The sequence below is a fragment of the Pinus tabuliformis genome, chromosome X, assembly GCF_031772625.1.
Source record: "Pinus tabuliformis cultivar Carrire ecotype Pingquan chromosome X, CPIR1, whole genome shotgun sequence".
Classification (NCBI taxonomy): domain Eukaryota; kingdom Viridiplantae; phylum Streptophyta; class Pinopsida; order Pinales; family Pinaceae; genus Pinus; species Pinus tabuliformis.
The window spans coordinates 402,731,971-402,749,326 of NC_142308.1; the positions used below are offsets into that span (position 1 = coordinate 402,731,971).

Below are 17,356 nucleotides of genomic sequence, written 5' to 3' on the forward strand. Positions count from 1 at the left end.
AGTTCAATGTGAGTATGTGAACAACTACTCCTAGAGCAAAAGGAGAAAGAACTGTAAATACAGGAAGATATCTAAATGCGGAAGTACATGGTAAAGTCATAGAAACTCAGATAAGATATTATTGGCATATATTACTATTTCCACATGTCAAAACCTAGATATGAGATGAGATGAGATAAATTTGTTAACGTCAAAAGTAGATCAAGAGATGAGACAAGAGTAGGTCAATAGGACTGAAAAGTACATCCAGGAAATCAAAGTTCAATGTGAGAATGTGTACAACTACTCATACAGAAAAAGGAGAACGAACTGTAAATATATGAAGATATCTAAATGGTGAAGTACATGGTAAAGTGATAGAAACTGAGATAAGATATTATTGGCATATATTACTATTTCCACGTGTGAAAACCTAGATATGAGATGAGATAACAAAATGATGAGACAAGAATAGGTCAACGGGACTGAAAACTACATGCTGGAAATCAAAGTTCAATGTGAGAATGTGTACAACTACTAGAGAAAAAGGAGAAAGAACCGTAAATATAGGAAGATATCTAAATGCAACTACATGGTAACGCGCTAGAAACTGAGATAAGATACTATTGGCATATATTACTATATCCACGTGTGAAAACCTAGATATGAGATGACATAAAATAATTTTATTAATATCCAACAAATGACCACAAGTGTAGGTCAATGGGGACTGAAAATTACATCTAGCAAAGAAAAGTTCAATGTGGGAATGTGAACAACTCCTAGGGGAAAAGGAGAAAGAACTATAAATATAGGAAGATATATATATGCTGAAGTACCTGGTAAAGTGATAAAACTAAGATCAGAGCATAGTGAATGAGCCAAGGGAGTATGTCAAGGAGGGCTGGAGCTGACTGCCTGAGAGCAAGAGGGGCCCCAATGAAGGGTATCCTCCTCCTCAATGTCATCAACCACTGTGAAATGACCATACTATATGTCCAGGTTATATGATCTTAAAGGAGGTTAGGAACTCATCTCCTAGCACCCAAATGCCATACTGTGTGCAAGTGTGTAGAGCGAAGGGCATCTAATCCTAGGGTGCCTTTGAGATCTGATCTAACTACCACGCTATTAGTGATATATATATATATATATAGTGATCTGATCTGATCTAATCCTGTTTTGCTTTTTTCATTTAAGCCTTTATAGGAGAAAATTTGGGGGTAACGCCTAAAAGTCCCCCTTTTGTGGGAGGATGCCAAAAGCACCCCTTTTTGAGCCGGTGGGGGGGGGGGACCTAGAAGCACCCCTTTTCTAGGGAGCTGCCCAAAAGTCACCCCTTCGTGGGCGGGCACTGAGAAGCACCGCTTTTCTAAGGGGGATGCCTAGAAGCACCCCCTTTTGGGGAGGACACCCAAAAGTCCCCCTTTAGGGGAAAAACATCAGTCACATTGGGGAAACATTTCTCATGCATTTCCTCACATTTTGCCAAAAAGGGGGCATGAGGAAAAATTCCCCAAGCTCCCTCCTCCACCCCCCTCCCCCCGCTTCAAGAGCATGGGAAACATGGGGGAACATCCCCCACCCTAGGGGACATGTCCCATGGAACATTGGTTTTTTTTACACTCTAACTAGCAATTTCCAACTAAACATTTATTTTTTCATTTTTACCCATGATTTCTATTTACTTTCACATGCTTTGTAACATGTCTATGTTTGCTGCTACAATGATGTCTCAATTTATTGTTGTAATGGTGTCATGTGACAAGCTCATTTTGTGCAATTTTCTTTGTTCTACCCAATTCGCTTCATTCTAGTATTGTACAAGTGTCTATTGGTATCTAATACATGTCTTTGATTATGCCTCAAGGGACTCCAAATATCTAGGGCATATCTCTAATTAAGCCCTAACAGACTCCAAAATTTCTTCACGAAAATTACACAGACCTATTATCCACCAAAAATGGGTGATCCAATAGGAGAATGTTTCTCTCAATCATCTCTTATAGCTAGCAACCAGCAGCCCTTACAGCGACCAAGTAGCCGACATAATGTGTCATTCTTATCTTCGCCACTTGCATTAGTAGTATGTTTCCTCACACATTTGTCAAGAGAACATGTTAGAAGGTGGTCAAACCCGACCCAAAAGGTACTTTATTCATATTATGCAACAGAGTGCTTATGCTTATTTTTCATTAGGGCATTTAGCATGGATTATGGGGTGACTTGGAAGAAGGAAGGGTTTTGGCCGTGGTTTTGTTCCCTCACCTTAAATGGAGGGTTAATCAACAATCCTAGTCCAGTGGGACCTCCCATAATCGCCCATGGCTTCAGGAAGGGCACTACATGGGAAACCTTGATTGAGATAGCGTGGTCCTGTTTTCCCCATTCCATACTTATCACTTCCCTCTATACATTACGAGCCCTATACTCCACCTCCCATCTCCAAGTCCACTAGGATTTAGCACAACCCCTCCACTTTTCCGCATCTTTAGGTCAGGCCTAAAAATTTTGCCATGGGAAGTTGATGCAACTAAAAGAAAAGGAAAGAGCATGTCATGGTCACAAGAAAGAAACAAAAGAAAAAAAATTGTAAAATGCAAAAGATGGTCGAGACATAAAAATTAGCACATGGACAAAAGCCAAGCATGAGCTCTACCCCTTGTCACTGTGGCCATCAAACTGTTCTTAAGGTCAATGTTGCCCTACCACATCATAGAAAGGAACCCTTGCATGTCCCAACCCTTGGTAGGCGATGAATTGCCCCACCACTAAGGGGGTAACCACTGCTACAAATCATTCAAAGCATTCTCTCATTTCCTAGAGCTTTGAGTAGTAATACAAAGAAATATCAGAAAAAACAAAAGGCAATAAGAGGGTTGATAAAACAAAGATTGGGGTAAGTCATGCATCCATGATTGCTCCCTCCTCACGTCTGTACACCCAAAATGTGGAATTCCTCATAATTGCTACCCCTTTGACCATGGCATTTGGTCGTAAGACCCCTTTTCCCATTCGTTCCATTACTATTCACATGACACTTATTGATTGAAGGATGTACCAGGAACGTGTTTTTCCCCTTAGGAGTTGGGAACAACTAATAGGGTTGTCCATTAACCACTCCTACCTAGGGAGGTAACACTATTACGAGATCAAAGCCCCAAATTTGGAAGAGAAACCTAGTATGAAGTATCATTTTGCCCTTGATTAACAAGCTTGGTCCACTTAGATGCACTAATGATTATTGTACCTAATGGTGAAGATGCATCACTGGATATTGTGTGTCATTGGCAGGTGGTTTTCATCATGGGTTGGGCAACTTAACTAGGACCCAAGCCCACTAGATGAGCATATTGTCCCTACAGGTGAAGTGTCGAGAGCCATGGGACTCCTATCACTTGCAAAGCATCATTCATATATATGGGCACCCTCAACACCTCAACATGCTTGCACTCTGCCCCATATTATTCTCGAGATGATGCACTTGGACTAGCATGCCTCGGCCCCCAACTAGATTACCAGTGATCACATGGTTTGGCAATTGATCCAAGGTCCAAATGAGGTTTGTCTAACCCTTTGAGACATGAGAGGACTAGCACCATCGTCAAAGCCCTCAACATTGGAGAAAAACCAGGCTATTTCACCACCAGGAGACCCATGAGACCAACTTTTGTGCCCTGAACCCAAAACTGAGGCCCAAAAGATGATTTGCATGGAAGTCTAGGGGCCAACCCCTAGATCTTGATTTTTAAAGCCCTTTATACTCACTTTGGCACTAGAGGAGCCCAACGCTAGCCTAAGGGAGGCTTAGGCATGCACGACATCAACATTTCGGTCCTCCTATGGGTTAATTACTAAGTTGCACGAAACGGGGAAACGCGGAAGTGAAACGAAATGCGACCTCCCCAAATTTTGGAAACGGGGAAACGCGAATATATATAATAATATTTTATATATATATTAAAAACATTTAAAAATTATTAATATATATATGTGCAATCATAAAGCATTAATGATACATTTACTTAAACATTTTAACATTAAGATTAAATTTACATCACAATGATCACATTTACTCATGAGTCATCACATAATGAAAATAAAAATATAGGAACTGGAAAATCCAAAATCAGCCTTTATTTATATTAGTATATGAGGCTGCAAGTACAATAAAGACTATAAGGCTGCAAGAACTATAGAGACAAGTCACAAAAGACTAATCCTCATCATAACAATCCTCATCAAAAATAGAAGCAGAAGAATGCTCAACAGTGGATGGTGGTGCTGAAGAAGATGATGCACCAACTCCACTTCCAGAATCATCCTCAATATTCAGGGCAGCAAGAGAGAGATCCAAATCAGGATTTTCTGCATCCACATCCCATTCTTTAGAAGGACCACTGTTGTATTCTGGACCCCTACGAGATGCAAGGCGAAGGTTGGAGTGCACATAAACAAGATCCTCTGCTTTCTGTGAGCCCAACCTATTGCGCTTCACAGAATGAATAAAACCATAAGTGCTCCAATTCCTTTCTGCTGATGAAGAGCTTGCCACTTGTGAAAGAATACGAATGGCAAGGCTTTGCAAATGTACACCATTTGCTCCATGACAAATCCACCACCTAACTGGATTCATGGTGCTTCTCTCCTCCAAAGCTGATATATCTGCATAATCATCTATTCCTGCAGCGAAACTGGCAAATTCCTCCTTTACCTCCCTATGTAGGTGAGAAGGAAACATTCTCATTAGTGCTTTTTTCACCCCAGTAGCCACCTCTCTATCCTTATGGGGTGCCTTCCTCTTCCCATTGCTTTTAGCAATAAGCTCCTCATCATAAAATTTGGGGTTCAAAGCATGTGCTAAAGTGTGCAATGGTGTATTGAAATTGTTCCACCTGTCAACAATGATTTTCTTGATCAAACCAGCAAAATGATCATCAACAAACAGAAGTTGTGGAGACTCCTGCGAAATGATTTCCATAGTTTTCTCAACCATGGATTCCATGCCATCATATACCTCTCCCAAGAAAGGTTGGTCAGTGTCAGCACTCCGGAGAAGCTCAAATGCAGGGGTTGTGAACTTTAGCAAGAAATCTACCTTGCTCCACCAATCCTCATCAAGGCACAATCTACGCACCATAGATCCCCGCTCTGAATCTGCTTGTCTCCACTCAATCCACAGTTGACTCACCACCATAGAAACTAATGCATGCTTAACCTCAACAAGGCGGCGCAACATCACGAAGTTTGAGGCATATCTTGTCTCAGCAACTTTTAACAACTCCAATTTGGAGTACTCTCGAAATATGGCCCGAGACTGGTGGTGGTTGGTGATGAATTTGATAATCTCCCTTGCATCCCCTGTGACTTCCTTTATCCAGGAAACTTTGTTGTCGATCTCCTCTAAGATCAGATTCAGATTATGGACAATGCATGGTGTCCAAAATATGTGGTCATACCTCCCCTCAATAATCAAACCTGCAGCTTTGCAAACTGGTGCATTATCCGTGATAACTTGCACCACCCTGTTAGCCCCTATTTGTTCAATAGCTTTTATAATAATATCAGCAATGAACTGTGCATCTTTCACCTCTCCTGAGCAGTCTTCTGCCTTGATAAACATTGCTCCTTTGGGGGAAGTGGCAATGATATTTATCAATGGTCTGCGCCTCATATCTGTCCAACCATCTGAGACTATGGTAACCCCAGAGCTACTCCAGGAAGAACGAATTGGAGCTAAAACGTCCTCCACAAGTTCCTTCTCATTTTTGAGAAGCTGGGTTCTGACTTTCTCATAGTTGGGCCCCTTGTACCCTTGAGGAGCTTTGTTAACTGCCCTTATCATATCTTGCCAGTAAGGAGAGCGAACAACATTGAATGGGATACCACATGCATAAATGCACCTGGCAACTCTGGAATCAGCTTCTTCTCTTGCTTGCACATTCACCAATCTAGCAATTCTGCTATCCTGAACTGATTGGGATGCCCCTGAGCCTCTGGTATGTTTGGGTGCTGCTTGTTCATGTTCTTGACTGTGACCACCTCTCCTCTTTCTTGCTTCAACTACAATCCTTGGCTCAATGTTAGATGTAGCCTGAGTATGCTCATCATGCCTCCTCTTTGTACCATCCGCCTCATCTTGCTCTCTTTGATATGCCCTCCTTACCAACGGATCTGTTGTTTTTGTGCAACCCAGAATCCCCTGTCCTCCTCCATGCAACAGATGCGCCTTCACTCTTGGGTAGGAGCCCTTGTACGTAATATTGCAAAGAGTGCATCGCCATTCCCATGAGCCACCACCTCCACATTTTTGAAGCTTCATCACATGCCTCCAAAGAGGATAATATTCAGCCCTTGGGTTGGCCCTAGGGTTTGAAGTTGCAGCTGCACTTTGGCTGGAAGCCATTGCTGCAAAAATAAATTAAAAAAACAAATCTGTAAATAATAAATTTATAAAAACGTTTTTCATATTTTTGGCTGTATAAACCCTAGAAAAATTAAAGAAATAGTAAGAAAAAAACTAAGAAATAAATGTGGCTTAACCAAATTAATTATCTGTGGCTGAATCTACCCTAAAATGCCAGAAAAGAGGAGAAATATGGCTGTAGCTAAGCCAAATCTGCTGCAAAAATAAATTTAAAAAACAAATCTATAAATAAAAAACGTTTTTCAGCAATTTAGCTGCATAAACCCTAGCAAAATTGAAGAAATAGTAAGAAAAAACTAACAAAATGAATGTGGCTTACCCAAATTAATTTTCTGTGGTTGAAACTACCCGGAAATGCCAGAAAAGAGAAGAGAAATATGGCTGTAGCTGAGCCAAATCTGCTGCTACAGAAATCTCTTGCTGAAATCTCCTTCTCTTGCTGCTGAAATCTCCTTCTCTTGCTGAAATCTCCTTCTCTTGCTGCTGAAATCTACTTTGCTCAATGCTCAAAACACCAGCTACTGAAACAACTGCCAATCTCCAAGAGAAACTCCTTGCTGAATAGTGTGATGAGAGAATGAGAGGCACTGCTCTTTTATAACTTTAGAAATGCTTTCTAGAAGTGATTAGAAACCCTAAAATTAATTAAAAACTAATTAGGAATTTTTTTTTTTTAAAAACAAGTATTATTTTGCAGGAAACGGGGCCCGTACGGCGTGGAAACGAGTTTCCGTCCGTACGGGCGCGTTTCCATTTCGGGAAACGCGCCCGTACGAACGGAAACTCGTTTCCACGCCGTACGGTACGGGGAAACTCGTTTCCGTTTCATTTCCGTACGGAAACGGCCCCCTCCCCTGCGTTTCCTGCTACTTAGGTTAATTATTATGTTTTCACATTGGCTATAAGGTCGGCTTGTGACCTTACCTAGTATTTGCCCATTATTTTATTAGTTGAGGGGCTAATAGGCTAAAATTAGACATCATTGGACACATATATATTAGAGAGACCTCATTTGATCTCTCTCATCATCAAACTTGTGAATTTTGAACCTCTTAGAAATTTCACACTTGCTTCTTGTGGGTGGATTGAAGATACTTGGATGCATTTTGACATTTGGAAGTTGATTTTTGGATATTCTTTGGAGCTATTCTTGGTCTAATGGATGGATATATTGTATGTTATCTTGTAAGTGGATCTTATTAATGAATATCTATTTCCTAAATGTCTAATGCATGGAACTATTAGTTCTAGGTTAAATATTGTTCCCTAATTTACTGAAGAATATCTAGATGAATGTTGTATGCATTTTTATCATAACATGTAATGAATGTTCCTGGTGGTAATCTCTTTGCAGCTCTCACATGAAACTCCATTTTATCATTGAGTGGGTAAATGCTAGAATTTTGATAGCTAGGGCATCAAATTTCTGCCTCCTTGGGAACCAATTTGGCTTATCTTAAGCATTCTAGATTCCAGATACCCATAGGATAGGGCATTGATCGAATCGCTTGGTGATCAACCTTAAATTTTCTCTATAAAATTCTCTTCTCAAACTCAGTCCTTTTAAGGCTAAGAAGGAGAATCTAGGGCTTGGAGTGAAATTTTTGGGAGGAAGCGTTTTGGTGGTTTGAGAGCCTAAATATCAAGAGGCAAATCTTGACTACTTGACTTATCATCTTGGTGGTCGTCCACTAAAATTTCATGCATAAAATCTCTTGCCCTAGGTGTTTCCCTAAGAGGGAAACCCTAGTTTCTCCTCCCTCCAAGACTTTATTGAAGGTTTCATGAGCCTTGTAATTGTTGGAATCCATCACAAGGAACCTTTTCTCTTTAGTCTTGACCTTTGGAACTCCCATTATTGTCAAATACATCAAACCCTAGGTCTTGCACCTACCTTTTCTATGTATTTTCATTGAGAGCAAATTGCTTCCTTAAAGAATCCTTTAAACTTATATTGTGTCTCTCTTAAATGAGCCCTAGTGAGATCATCTTATACCTTATCTACAACCTATCTATCTTAGAATTGATCTCTCTCTCTTGCCAAGACTCCTCCCATTGGTGTAAATCTATAAACAGCAGGGGGTTTTGGCTGAGGTGACATTGGGCCTTTACCCCATTGTTAGCACTTTGTATAGCTTTTGTCTTGTAGGGTTTCCTTCTCCAAGGCCTACTAGATTTTGTGGTAACGAGACCCATACAAATCCAATAAGCACCTATAATTTCTTGGTATATGATAGCTTCCACATCCTTATGAAACCAATAATATCGTCTACTAGAATGTAATTGAGGCTCTCTACATTCAAAAAACCTAAAACGTTTATTCTCCATCTAGATTTTTTATATTTCCAACTTTATTTTTTATTCTTTTAATATCTCTAAAGTTCAAAGTTTAAGCCACCACAATAAGAACTTTCTAATGTTCGAAAATCCACTTGTCTTTTTAAAATCTTTCTTCGCTCTGCCTTTTCTCTCACTTTTGTGAGACCAAATTATCACTCCTCCATCACGCTTCTTAAGGTCTTCATCTTCAATCATAGGACTTGTAAAGCTTTGATACCATGTAGGACTTTGTAAAGTGAATGGAAAACACAATTGAGACATAATACAAAGAAACTAATAAATATCCAAAATATGAATGTTGGAGCAAATACACCCAAGGTAACCTCCCAACTTTAACATGCCACCTATCAAGTCTATCATCTCTTAGTAAATCATTATATAACACCCTAAGTTGGTCATGACATTTTACCACCTATCCACTAACCTTAATATTTAAACATTGATCACATGTCACTAACATATCAAGTGACATATAAAACTCGCATATATCTTTGTGTTGTACTCTTAACAGTTCTAACAAGTATAATACAAAATTTAAAAATAAATTTCTCGATCTTTCTAGATGCTATAAAATGTAACATTGACATGACTTTATTCCTCTTTGGTGATACAACATGATAATGAGACAATTGAAAAGGTACAAAGCTTGCTTTATATACCATTTCGAAGTAAGTAAATTTCATAAAAATTGTATCTCAATTCTCTAAGGAGCATGCCTTACAAGTCCTAGAATGTATTATTTTAATCTAGAAGAATCAATAACTAGTTAGGATTACCTAAAGCAAGGCCAAAGTTCAAATCTAGTTGACTGCTACTATAAACCCTAGGTTAGTGCCCACTTCCAACGTCTAGCAACTTGTGACCTAACAAGGGTCGAGACATCTAAAAAAACACCTACAAGGGAGTCCCACTCGCACCTACTCTTCTAGCCTTATCATAATAAACTCGAGTCTCATTGAAAATTTGTTCTTGGGTGGGGAGAGTGCAAGAACAACATCCCAACCATCTCGTCAAACCACCTCAACCCATGATTCCCATAAGTCCTAGCATGTATTACTAAGCATACTGATTTTCCAAGAGGTGTAAGCATATAACCCTATCAACAAAGTCCCAAAACAAGATGCATGGAATTCATCAAATTTGTTACACAGTATAAATGTCTACAATGAAACATGTAATTGTCAATAATATTTGCAACATGTTACTGCCAGTAGTACTTGTGCAACTAGAGGGTTAATATCCAACAAAACTCCACAACTTTGGTCTCATTTTAAATGCATCCAAACATTAATGTGGATCAAGGCTCCTTCTAGAGTCAATTTCATCAAAATTTCGAAAAACTATAATTTTTAGCAATTTACTTTTTCCCAATACCCAGAGTTCATGGGCCCACATCTCAAAGATAGTTATATATTATTGATCTTTGCAAAAACCCAATCCAATGACACTGCGTTTTAACTTTTTAAATGCACACAAGATAATCAATTTTGCCTGCTTTTTTCTTTTTCAGAAGATAGACTAATACTCCATCTTTTTCAACATCAATATTTCTCACTTTTTGCCTTGAATTTTTTTTAGAGGAAAATTACTTTTGGCCACCATCTATAATTAGAAATTGCTACATATGGCAAGTAGCAAGTTGAATGTCTTCATTCTGAGCATGCAACTGTGGAGAGTTTCAAGGATTTTTGGTGGGTGAAGAGTGATATGTCAAGATCAATGTTGTGCAAGTGGGTTGTGACATGTGGCAACATGGTGGAGGATGTCCATTTTGAATAAGGAGACTATGTTTGACTCATGTCAAGACTCAAAACCCTAACTGAGAGGCTATATTTAAGCTCATTCTTACCAAAGTTTGACTTCCCAAACCTTTCGATATGCTAAATTTGACTGCTCCACAAACTAGTTTGACCTCTTGGATATATTTGGTATGTGCTAATTTTATCTAGCCTAAATTTAACTCTGACTTAAAAAATGTTTTACTCCCTAACTTGCACCTGTCAATTTTTAATTTGACCACTCCACAACCTAGCTTGAACTCTTGGATATATTCAGCATGTGCTAATTTTATCCAACCTTGATTTAAGAGTTAAATAAAGTGTTTTAAACTTTTAATCCCTAACTCGCACTTGTCATTTTTTATTGGCAAACATGCCAAAGTTACCATGTTTTGTCAAGAAAAGATTAAAGCTCATCTTTATCCAATTATTTAGCATGGGAATAAAGGGAAACTCCACAAAAGCTAAGAGAATTTAAATAGAAGGCTTTTACCAATTATGTTTGCATGGAAAGAAAAAATAAACACTGAAAAGGGGATTGAAACCACAAAAGTGATCCTACTAAAACAGCGACAAACTGAGTTGAAAGCATGCAAAGGATGATAGAATTTAGCATATTTTCTGTGCTTTCATCCACTAAAGGTAAGAGCAAATTGGTTCTCTTTGAGTGACCTTCTATATATGCAGATTTGAGAGACAAAGCAGGGGTTAGACAGTATTCCTTCAAACCAAACTGTTGCAACAGACAACGTCTCCACTCTGCTCCAGGAGATTCATGGCAGCCTCTTCCCTATGACTCACTACGATGCAAACCAAACATAACCAACTTATATCCATGACCATTATTGATATTGAATTGATTAATTTTGAATTTATAAATTGAATGTTGGCCATCAAACTCTCTTTTATTTCCCTTTTTTCTGTATATATTGTTAATTTTGAATTTTCCTGTACTTTTACTCATCAAATATCTGAAGATGATATCTTTTTGGTTTCAAAACTCAATTACATGGTACGTACCCTCTTCACCAATTATTCATTGTAGACATGCAAACAACCTTTGATATACAATGAAAATAAGCTAATCTATTTGTTGATAAAAACAAACAATCCCCCTTATTAAAAGAACGATAGGCAAGCCATTAGCAAATATAAAAGGTAAATAAGCATGTTACCATTGACACTATAGGAGCTTGATTGGCTTGCCTTGTACTTTGAATGAAAATAGCAAGCAATCTGCACAAAATAAGCAAGAACAATTGAAAGCTTTCCATCAATCCCTTAAAATCAAAAATTGTTCTATACAATCATGTTATCGTTAACCAACATATCAGCCCTGTAATAGCAGAAGCACACAACCCAAACATGCAACCCACTCACCATTAAATCCTCGGCAAACATATAAAAGAAGAAGTGAGGAAAGGAAATCCCATTTCTTTGCAAACTAACAAATCAGGAAAGAAGGATAACCAGTTCACCTAATCCGAGAGTAATTAAGATGTATCTCGAACAGTCACATCCATACATACACTGAATTCAGGAGTACAGACATATCGTTTGTTATATTTTGAAGGCACACAAGAGATTGAAATCTCCGTTTGCTTACAAGACATGCAAATTGAATTCAAGTAAATAAATGGAAGGATATTTATGACACTCTGTCTAAGAGACTACCAGGAATTCTGGACCATTATGGACTTGTAGTTGTTGCTTATCTGATCTTGAAAGCTATCTTACTACTTACCATAGTGGTGGGATTTCATTCCACATTAATAATCCACCCTAAATTAGGAGATAGCATTTCTTAATCTCAATCTCACAGGGGTCATAGTGATGTTATTGATTACTGATGCACAGACTAAACGCTATTGAAACGTCAATAGATAACGGTGATTTCATATAAATAAAATCTTAAAAAAGAAGAGTCATGATTTCAAATAAATAAAATCTTAAAAAATAAGAGTCATACCGACAAGTAACATTTCGATGAAGGCACCCAAAGATTAGAGCTTCCTGTGTCGAAAATTACAGTGAACTTCTGAGGAGGAGTACCAAGACCAATTTCTCCATAATACTGAGCATCCAAGTAATTCTTCAGAGGAACATATTCTCCTTTTGCAGATTCGGAGTAGCTCAAATCCCCTCTCAGACCATACCTTCTATTAGCTTCATTAGAAAGCCCCCCTTCCCTTGCAACAATCCTTGCAGCCTGTAAAGTTTTTTGATCCAATCCCTTTTTCTTCAATTCAATTCTTGCTAAGCCGTCATTAGCCGCACAAACCGATGTTAAGACGAGAAAAGCAAGGCCAATATAAACGATAAAAGCCATTTGATCCAGGTTGCAAAGTTTCCTGCGGTCAGAGAGCAGAGATCTCATATATATTTTACAACGTATGGCTCGAATGAAATCTCTCAAAAAACATAATTATCGGCCAAATGCTATTCACACATCCGAACAAGAAACTTGGCCATTAACGTAAGATTTGGCAAACCTAGCTCTAATCCAACCCATGCTCCTACAGAAGTCGCTAAAGAAAGCCTTTGTTCAGAGCATTTCAACAGCATAAATATTATTAAACCCTGGCCAGCCCTAAAATTTCAATTCCCAGCAAACTAATTAACGAAATCCAGCTGAACTTTCAAATTGCATGTTTAAGCAAGAACCACGAAAATATTCACGAAACTCCACCAGAACAAGGAATTTTACAGCAATTCAAGGAAAGAAATCTAAAAAGAATATGTTAAAAAACCTCAGAAAGATTGAAACTAAATCTTCATCAAATTAACCAAAAAAAGGTTCATTAATCATCATTTGAACTCTATTAAAAGGGTCCAAGCTTATTTTGCTCAAAATGACACTGGATCTTCATCAAAAGAACCATAATAACGCTCATTGATAATTATTTGAGCTCTAAATAAAACATATTTAAAGCATCAAAACCTATTTTGCTCAATATAAACCTAAATCTTCATCAGATGAACGAAAATAAAATTCATCAATCATCATTTAAACAGCAGGATTAACATTTAACACACATTTTTACCATTCCATCTTATATCTTATAAATTTAAACAAAATTTGCTTAATCTTCACAATAATTGCTCGTTTAAAACAAATTGTTGCAAATATTTCATTAAAATCATCCTCAAACCTCAAATTTAAACAAATTGTTGCAAATATTTCATCAAAATCATCCTCAAACCTCAAATTCCTTGACGGAGCCTTTAAACCGGAAGAATGACAGAACAGTTCGAATTTAACAAAATACGGCCATTTCTTGATCAAAATTTTCAGACTCCGCCGAGACTTAATTCGAAACGGAAATCAAGAAAAGAAATGCAGCAGCTAAGGGAAATAAATTCAAGGAAACGTCCATCTTACCTCCAAAATCCACGCATACGCAAAGACACGAGAGCAATGCCGAGTTTTCAACAGATTGCAACAACCATAACTGCAGTGACTTCACTTGATTACTTTAACCATGGTTTGGTTAGTTGTTTCTCTTTGTACTTGACACGTATGATGTCAGAATGTGCGTGTCGAAAAAAATTAGTTTTGCGTTGGAGTTCTCGATTTTGGGCGAAAGCCATGGGTTGGCTTTTGCGTCAAGCATCGATTTCGGTGAGATAATTTAGTGTAATGACTTTGTTTTAAAAGGGACGGGTGGGAGGTTGAACTTAAAAAATGGACTTGTAAAATGACGTGAAGAGTGCTTTAATGTTGACAGTTAGGGTGGATTTGTAAAATGAGATAAAGAGTAGTTTTTTTTTTTTTAATTGAAAAGATTAAAAAAATAAATAAATATTTGGGGGAATTTAACTACTTCTTCTTTTTTTTGAATTGTGGGAATTTTTTATTTATTTATTTAGAGTTTGAGTTAATTTGAATTATTATTTTATTATTATTATTATTTGTGTTTATTAGGTATTGGTTTATTGAAGTTATTTTTTAGTTGATTTGGTTTAAAATGTGATTAGAAATTGGGAAAATTGTTGAGTTTGTATAATCTAAGTATTGATTTAAAATTGAGAAAATTGCAATTTTAAGTTGTTGAGTTTACACAATTGATTGTTGGTAGGTGATAAAGGCTAAATGAGAAAGGTAGTCACTTGGTCGAACATTTGATTCACCAGCACGCAAGTATTAATCTTAAAATTATGCCCACACCAGTCTGGCATTAGTCATCGTACAACAAATATGGTTTGGCTCGTAGTAAAAGTATGGCAATTCATCATGATTTGTAGTGGCTCCTGGTAATGTTGGACAAGAGTGGCGTCATGGTGAGCCAACTTCCTCCCTCTGGCCTATTTTTGTTACCGATGTTTTGTCCTAAGAGGCATTCGTTAGGGGAAAAGATGAAATGTGTCTCATTATTGCAGGGTAGTCATGCTTGTGATGCTTATCCTTTCATCGCGATCCTTAATTGGATCGCTTTTTGGCCTATTTTGGCACTTTCAGCACTGGAATGTCTGCCTTACCATTGGTTTTGCATTTGGCCACCCTCAACCTCCCTTGGTTGCAAGATGGCTCTGGAATCTCTAATGGCCCCCCCAGCTTCACCATTATCATGCAGCCCTCTCAGAGGATCATCTGATACATTACAATTCGCAAGCTCAATCCGCTACATGGTTGGGCTCTCTCTAGTTAAGTAACCTCTTCTTCTTGTTGATAGCGACTCATGGAGTTCCTAAAGAAAATCACAGTTTCCTCCATTCTTAGCCAGTCGTGAAACTCCTAGCGGCATGCTCAGGCTTAAGCTCAGGGGCGATGGACTTGGGATCACAATGTCACTCAACTCATAATGTTCAGCAATTATGATTCATGGTGTGAATTTATGGTGTTGGTCGTCAACATGGCATCTAGCTACACTCATTCTCCATCCTGTAAGGGTGGCCACCCTCATACAGTCAGCAGATTCTGGTTTACAGATTTTGGCTCCTACCTCAAGCAACCTTAGGCTCACGGGTCGTTATGGTTCACAACTTAACGCATGTGGCTCTGGTATAATTCAACTTGCTTCTCGATGGTGACAAGTTGGCGATCAAGTGCAAAGGGTGGCTCATGACCTCTTTTCACGCGCAATTCATGGTTGGGGGCTCACAACCTTGCTTCTAAGTGGATCTTTAGGGTATCTTATTGGTCTAAGGTTCATGGAACCTATCTAAATTGTGGTTTGCGTCTCCTCATTGGTTGGTGGTTTGTAACTCTTGGATGGTCTGCGGTTCTTGGTTTCTCCCTAGACTGTGACTTGTGGCTCCTAGTTGGTTGGTGGTTAGTAGCTCCTTGCTAGTCTGTGGTTTGTGACTCCCCACTAGACAATGGTTCATGGCTCCTCGCGGATTTGTGGTTCGTGGCCCCTCGTCGATTCGTGGCTTAGGACCTATGGTTTCCCACTAGTCCCATGTCATATTATGGTTCTTTGTAATGTCTCAATTAAACATGGATAATATCTCTCATTTTTGCTATTGTCTAAATGGGTTTGTAGAACAGAGCTAGCCTTTTAATAGCTCTATAGTAGCATGGGCTTTGGCCACCCTTTTATTCGATCAGATATGTTCATCAAAAGAAACACTTGTAATTTGAAGAAACTCAATCTATGTTATTGGGCCAATTTCCCAATAGGGCGGCTAGTAACATAGAGACAAATCCCATGTAATGCTTTCAATCAATAATATAAAGTCAAGCCTTAAACAAAAAAAATGTTTTTTGCATTCAAGAATGCAATTTAAATAATGAAACTTTATGATCTCATCAAAAATTGTATTGTTAAATTTTAGCAAAAAATAAAAAATAAAAAAACCACCTTATTATATTAAGAATTTTATTAGTGAGTTCAATGTCTCCAACAAGATTTATGATCACATCAATTCATTTATATAAATGGGCTACTTTGTCTATTTTGAAATAGGACTTATATAATTTTAATTTAATTCTCAATATTACTAGGTGGATGGTAGGGATTTTATGCCAATAGCATATCTAATTTCAAATAGAGCTTTCAGAATTTTAATTTAATTTTCAATGATTATTAAGAGGATGGTAGAGATTTAACTTTCACAAAATATTCTAAAATATTCTTAATAGTAATTACAACTCAAAAATTGAGATTTATCTCAAAAATAGTTATATCTTGCCTTTTATGAATATGAGTTTTGATTTTTTAAATATAAAGTAATATTAAGCAATGGTATTATAACAAAGTCTATTTATAATTTAAGAATTTTTATAATAAAATAGAGATAAATGTCTGATTAAAAATCTTATTCCATATTTTTTAAATGTATATATATTTATTATTTTTATAATTTAAAAATTAAATTCATATTTATGAAATTTTTAAATATTAACCATATAAGATATATTATAGAATAAATATTTTAATGCTTATAGATATTTCTTAACCATTTAATTTAAATAACAAATTTTATTTTTAATGTCCTATAATAACTCTAAACCCAAATTACCCCGGATGCGGGTGATAATGTGGATGGGACGCGCGTTTAATGGAGGCCACATGCCGGCCATGCGCTGTCACAAGGGTTCTGCATGCGAGAAGACCTGTCTTCGGCCGCTAAGGAATAAATGGATTAATGGTTTCCAGAGGCAATTCAATGCTCTGTCCGGCTCTTTGGTTCGAATGGAGAGTGCAGTAATGGCGGACGGGTTTCGAGGTGGCGGCAGGGATGTTAAAAGCCGCGGTGGGTTGGCTCTCTGTGCGCCGGTTCATGCTAAGTCCATGGTTCTTTGTGCACTGGTTCATGCTCAGTCTATGGTTCTCAGTGTGCCGGTTCATCCTCAATCTATGGTTCTTCAGTCTATGGTTCTTACCGT

At 37.8% G+C, this 17,356-nt stretch overlaps 1 protein-coding gene across 1 annotated transcript in view; it reads right to left on the reverse strand.

The window, feature by feature from the left end:
* LOC149140218 (cyprosin-like) overlaps positions 1 to 14,052 on the reverse strand; it is a 49,667-nt gene extending 35,615 nt beyond the window's left edge. Inside the window, exons 1-3 of the mRNA XM_089446525.1 lie at positions 13,907 to 14,052; positions 12,494 to 12,875; positions 11,700 to 11,760 (exon numbers count right to left, since the gene is read on the reverse strand). Coding sequence (XP_089302651.1) covers positions 11,700 to 11,760; positions 12,494 to 12,875; positions 13,907 to 13,923 — 460 coding nt within the window. The 5' untranslated portion in view covers positions 13,924 to 14,052. The remainder of the gene's footprint in view (positions 1 to 11,699; positions 11,761 to 12,493; positions 12,876 to 13,906) is intronic.
* Between the last annotated feature and the right edge of the window lie 3,304 nt (positions 14,053 to 17,356).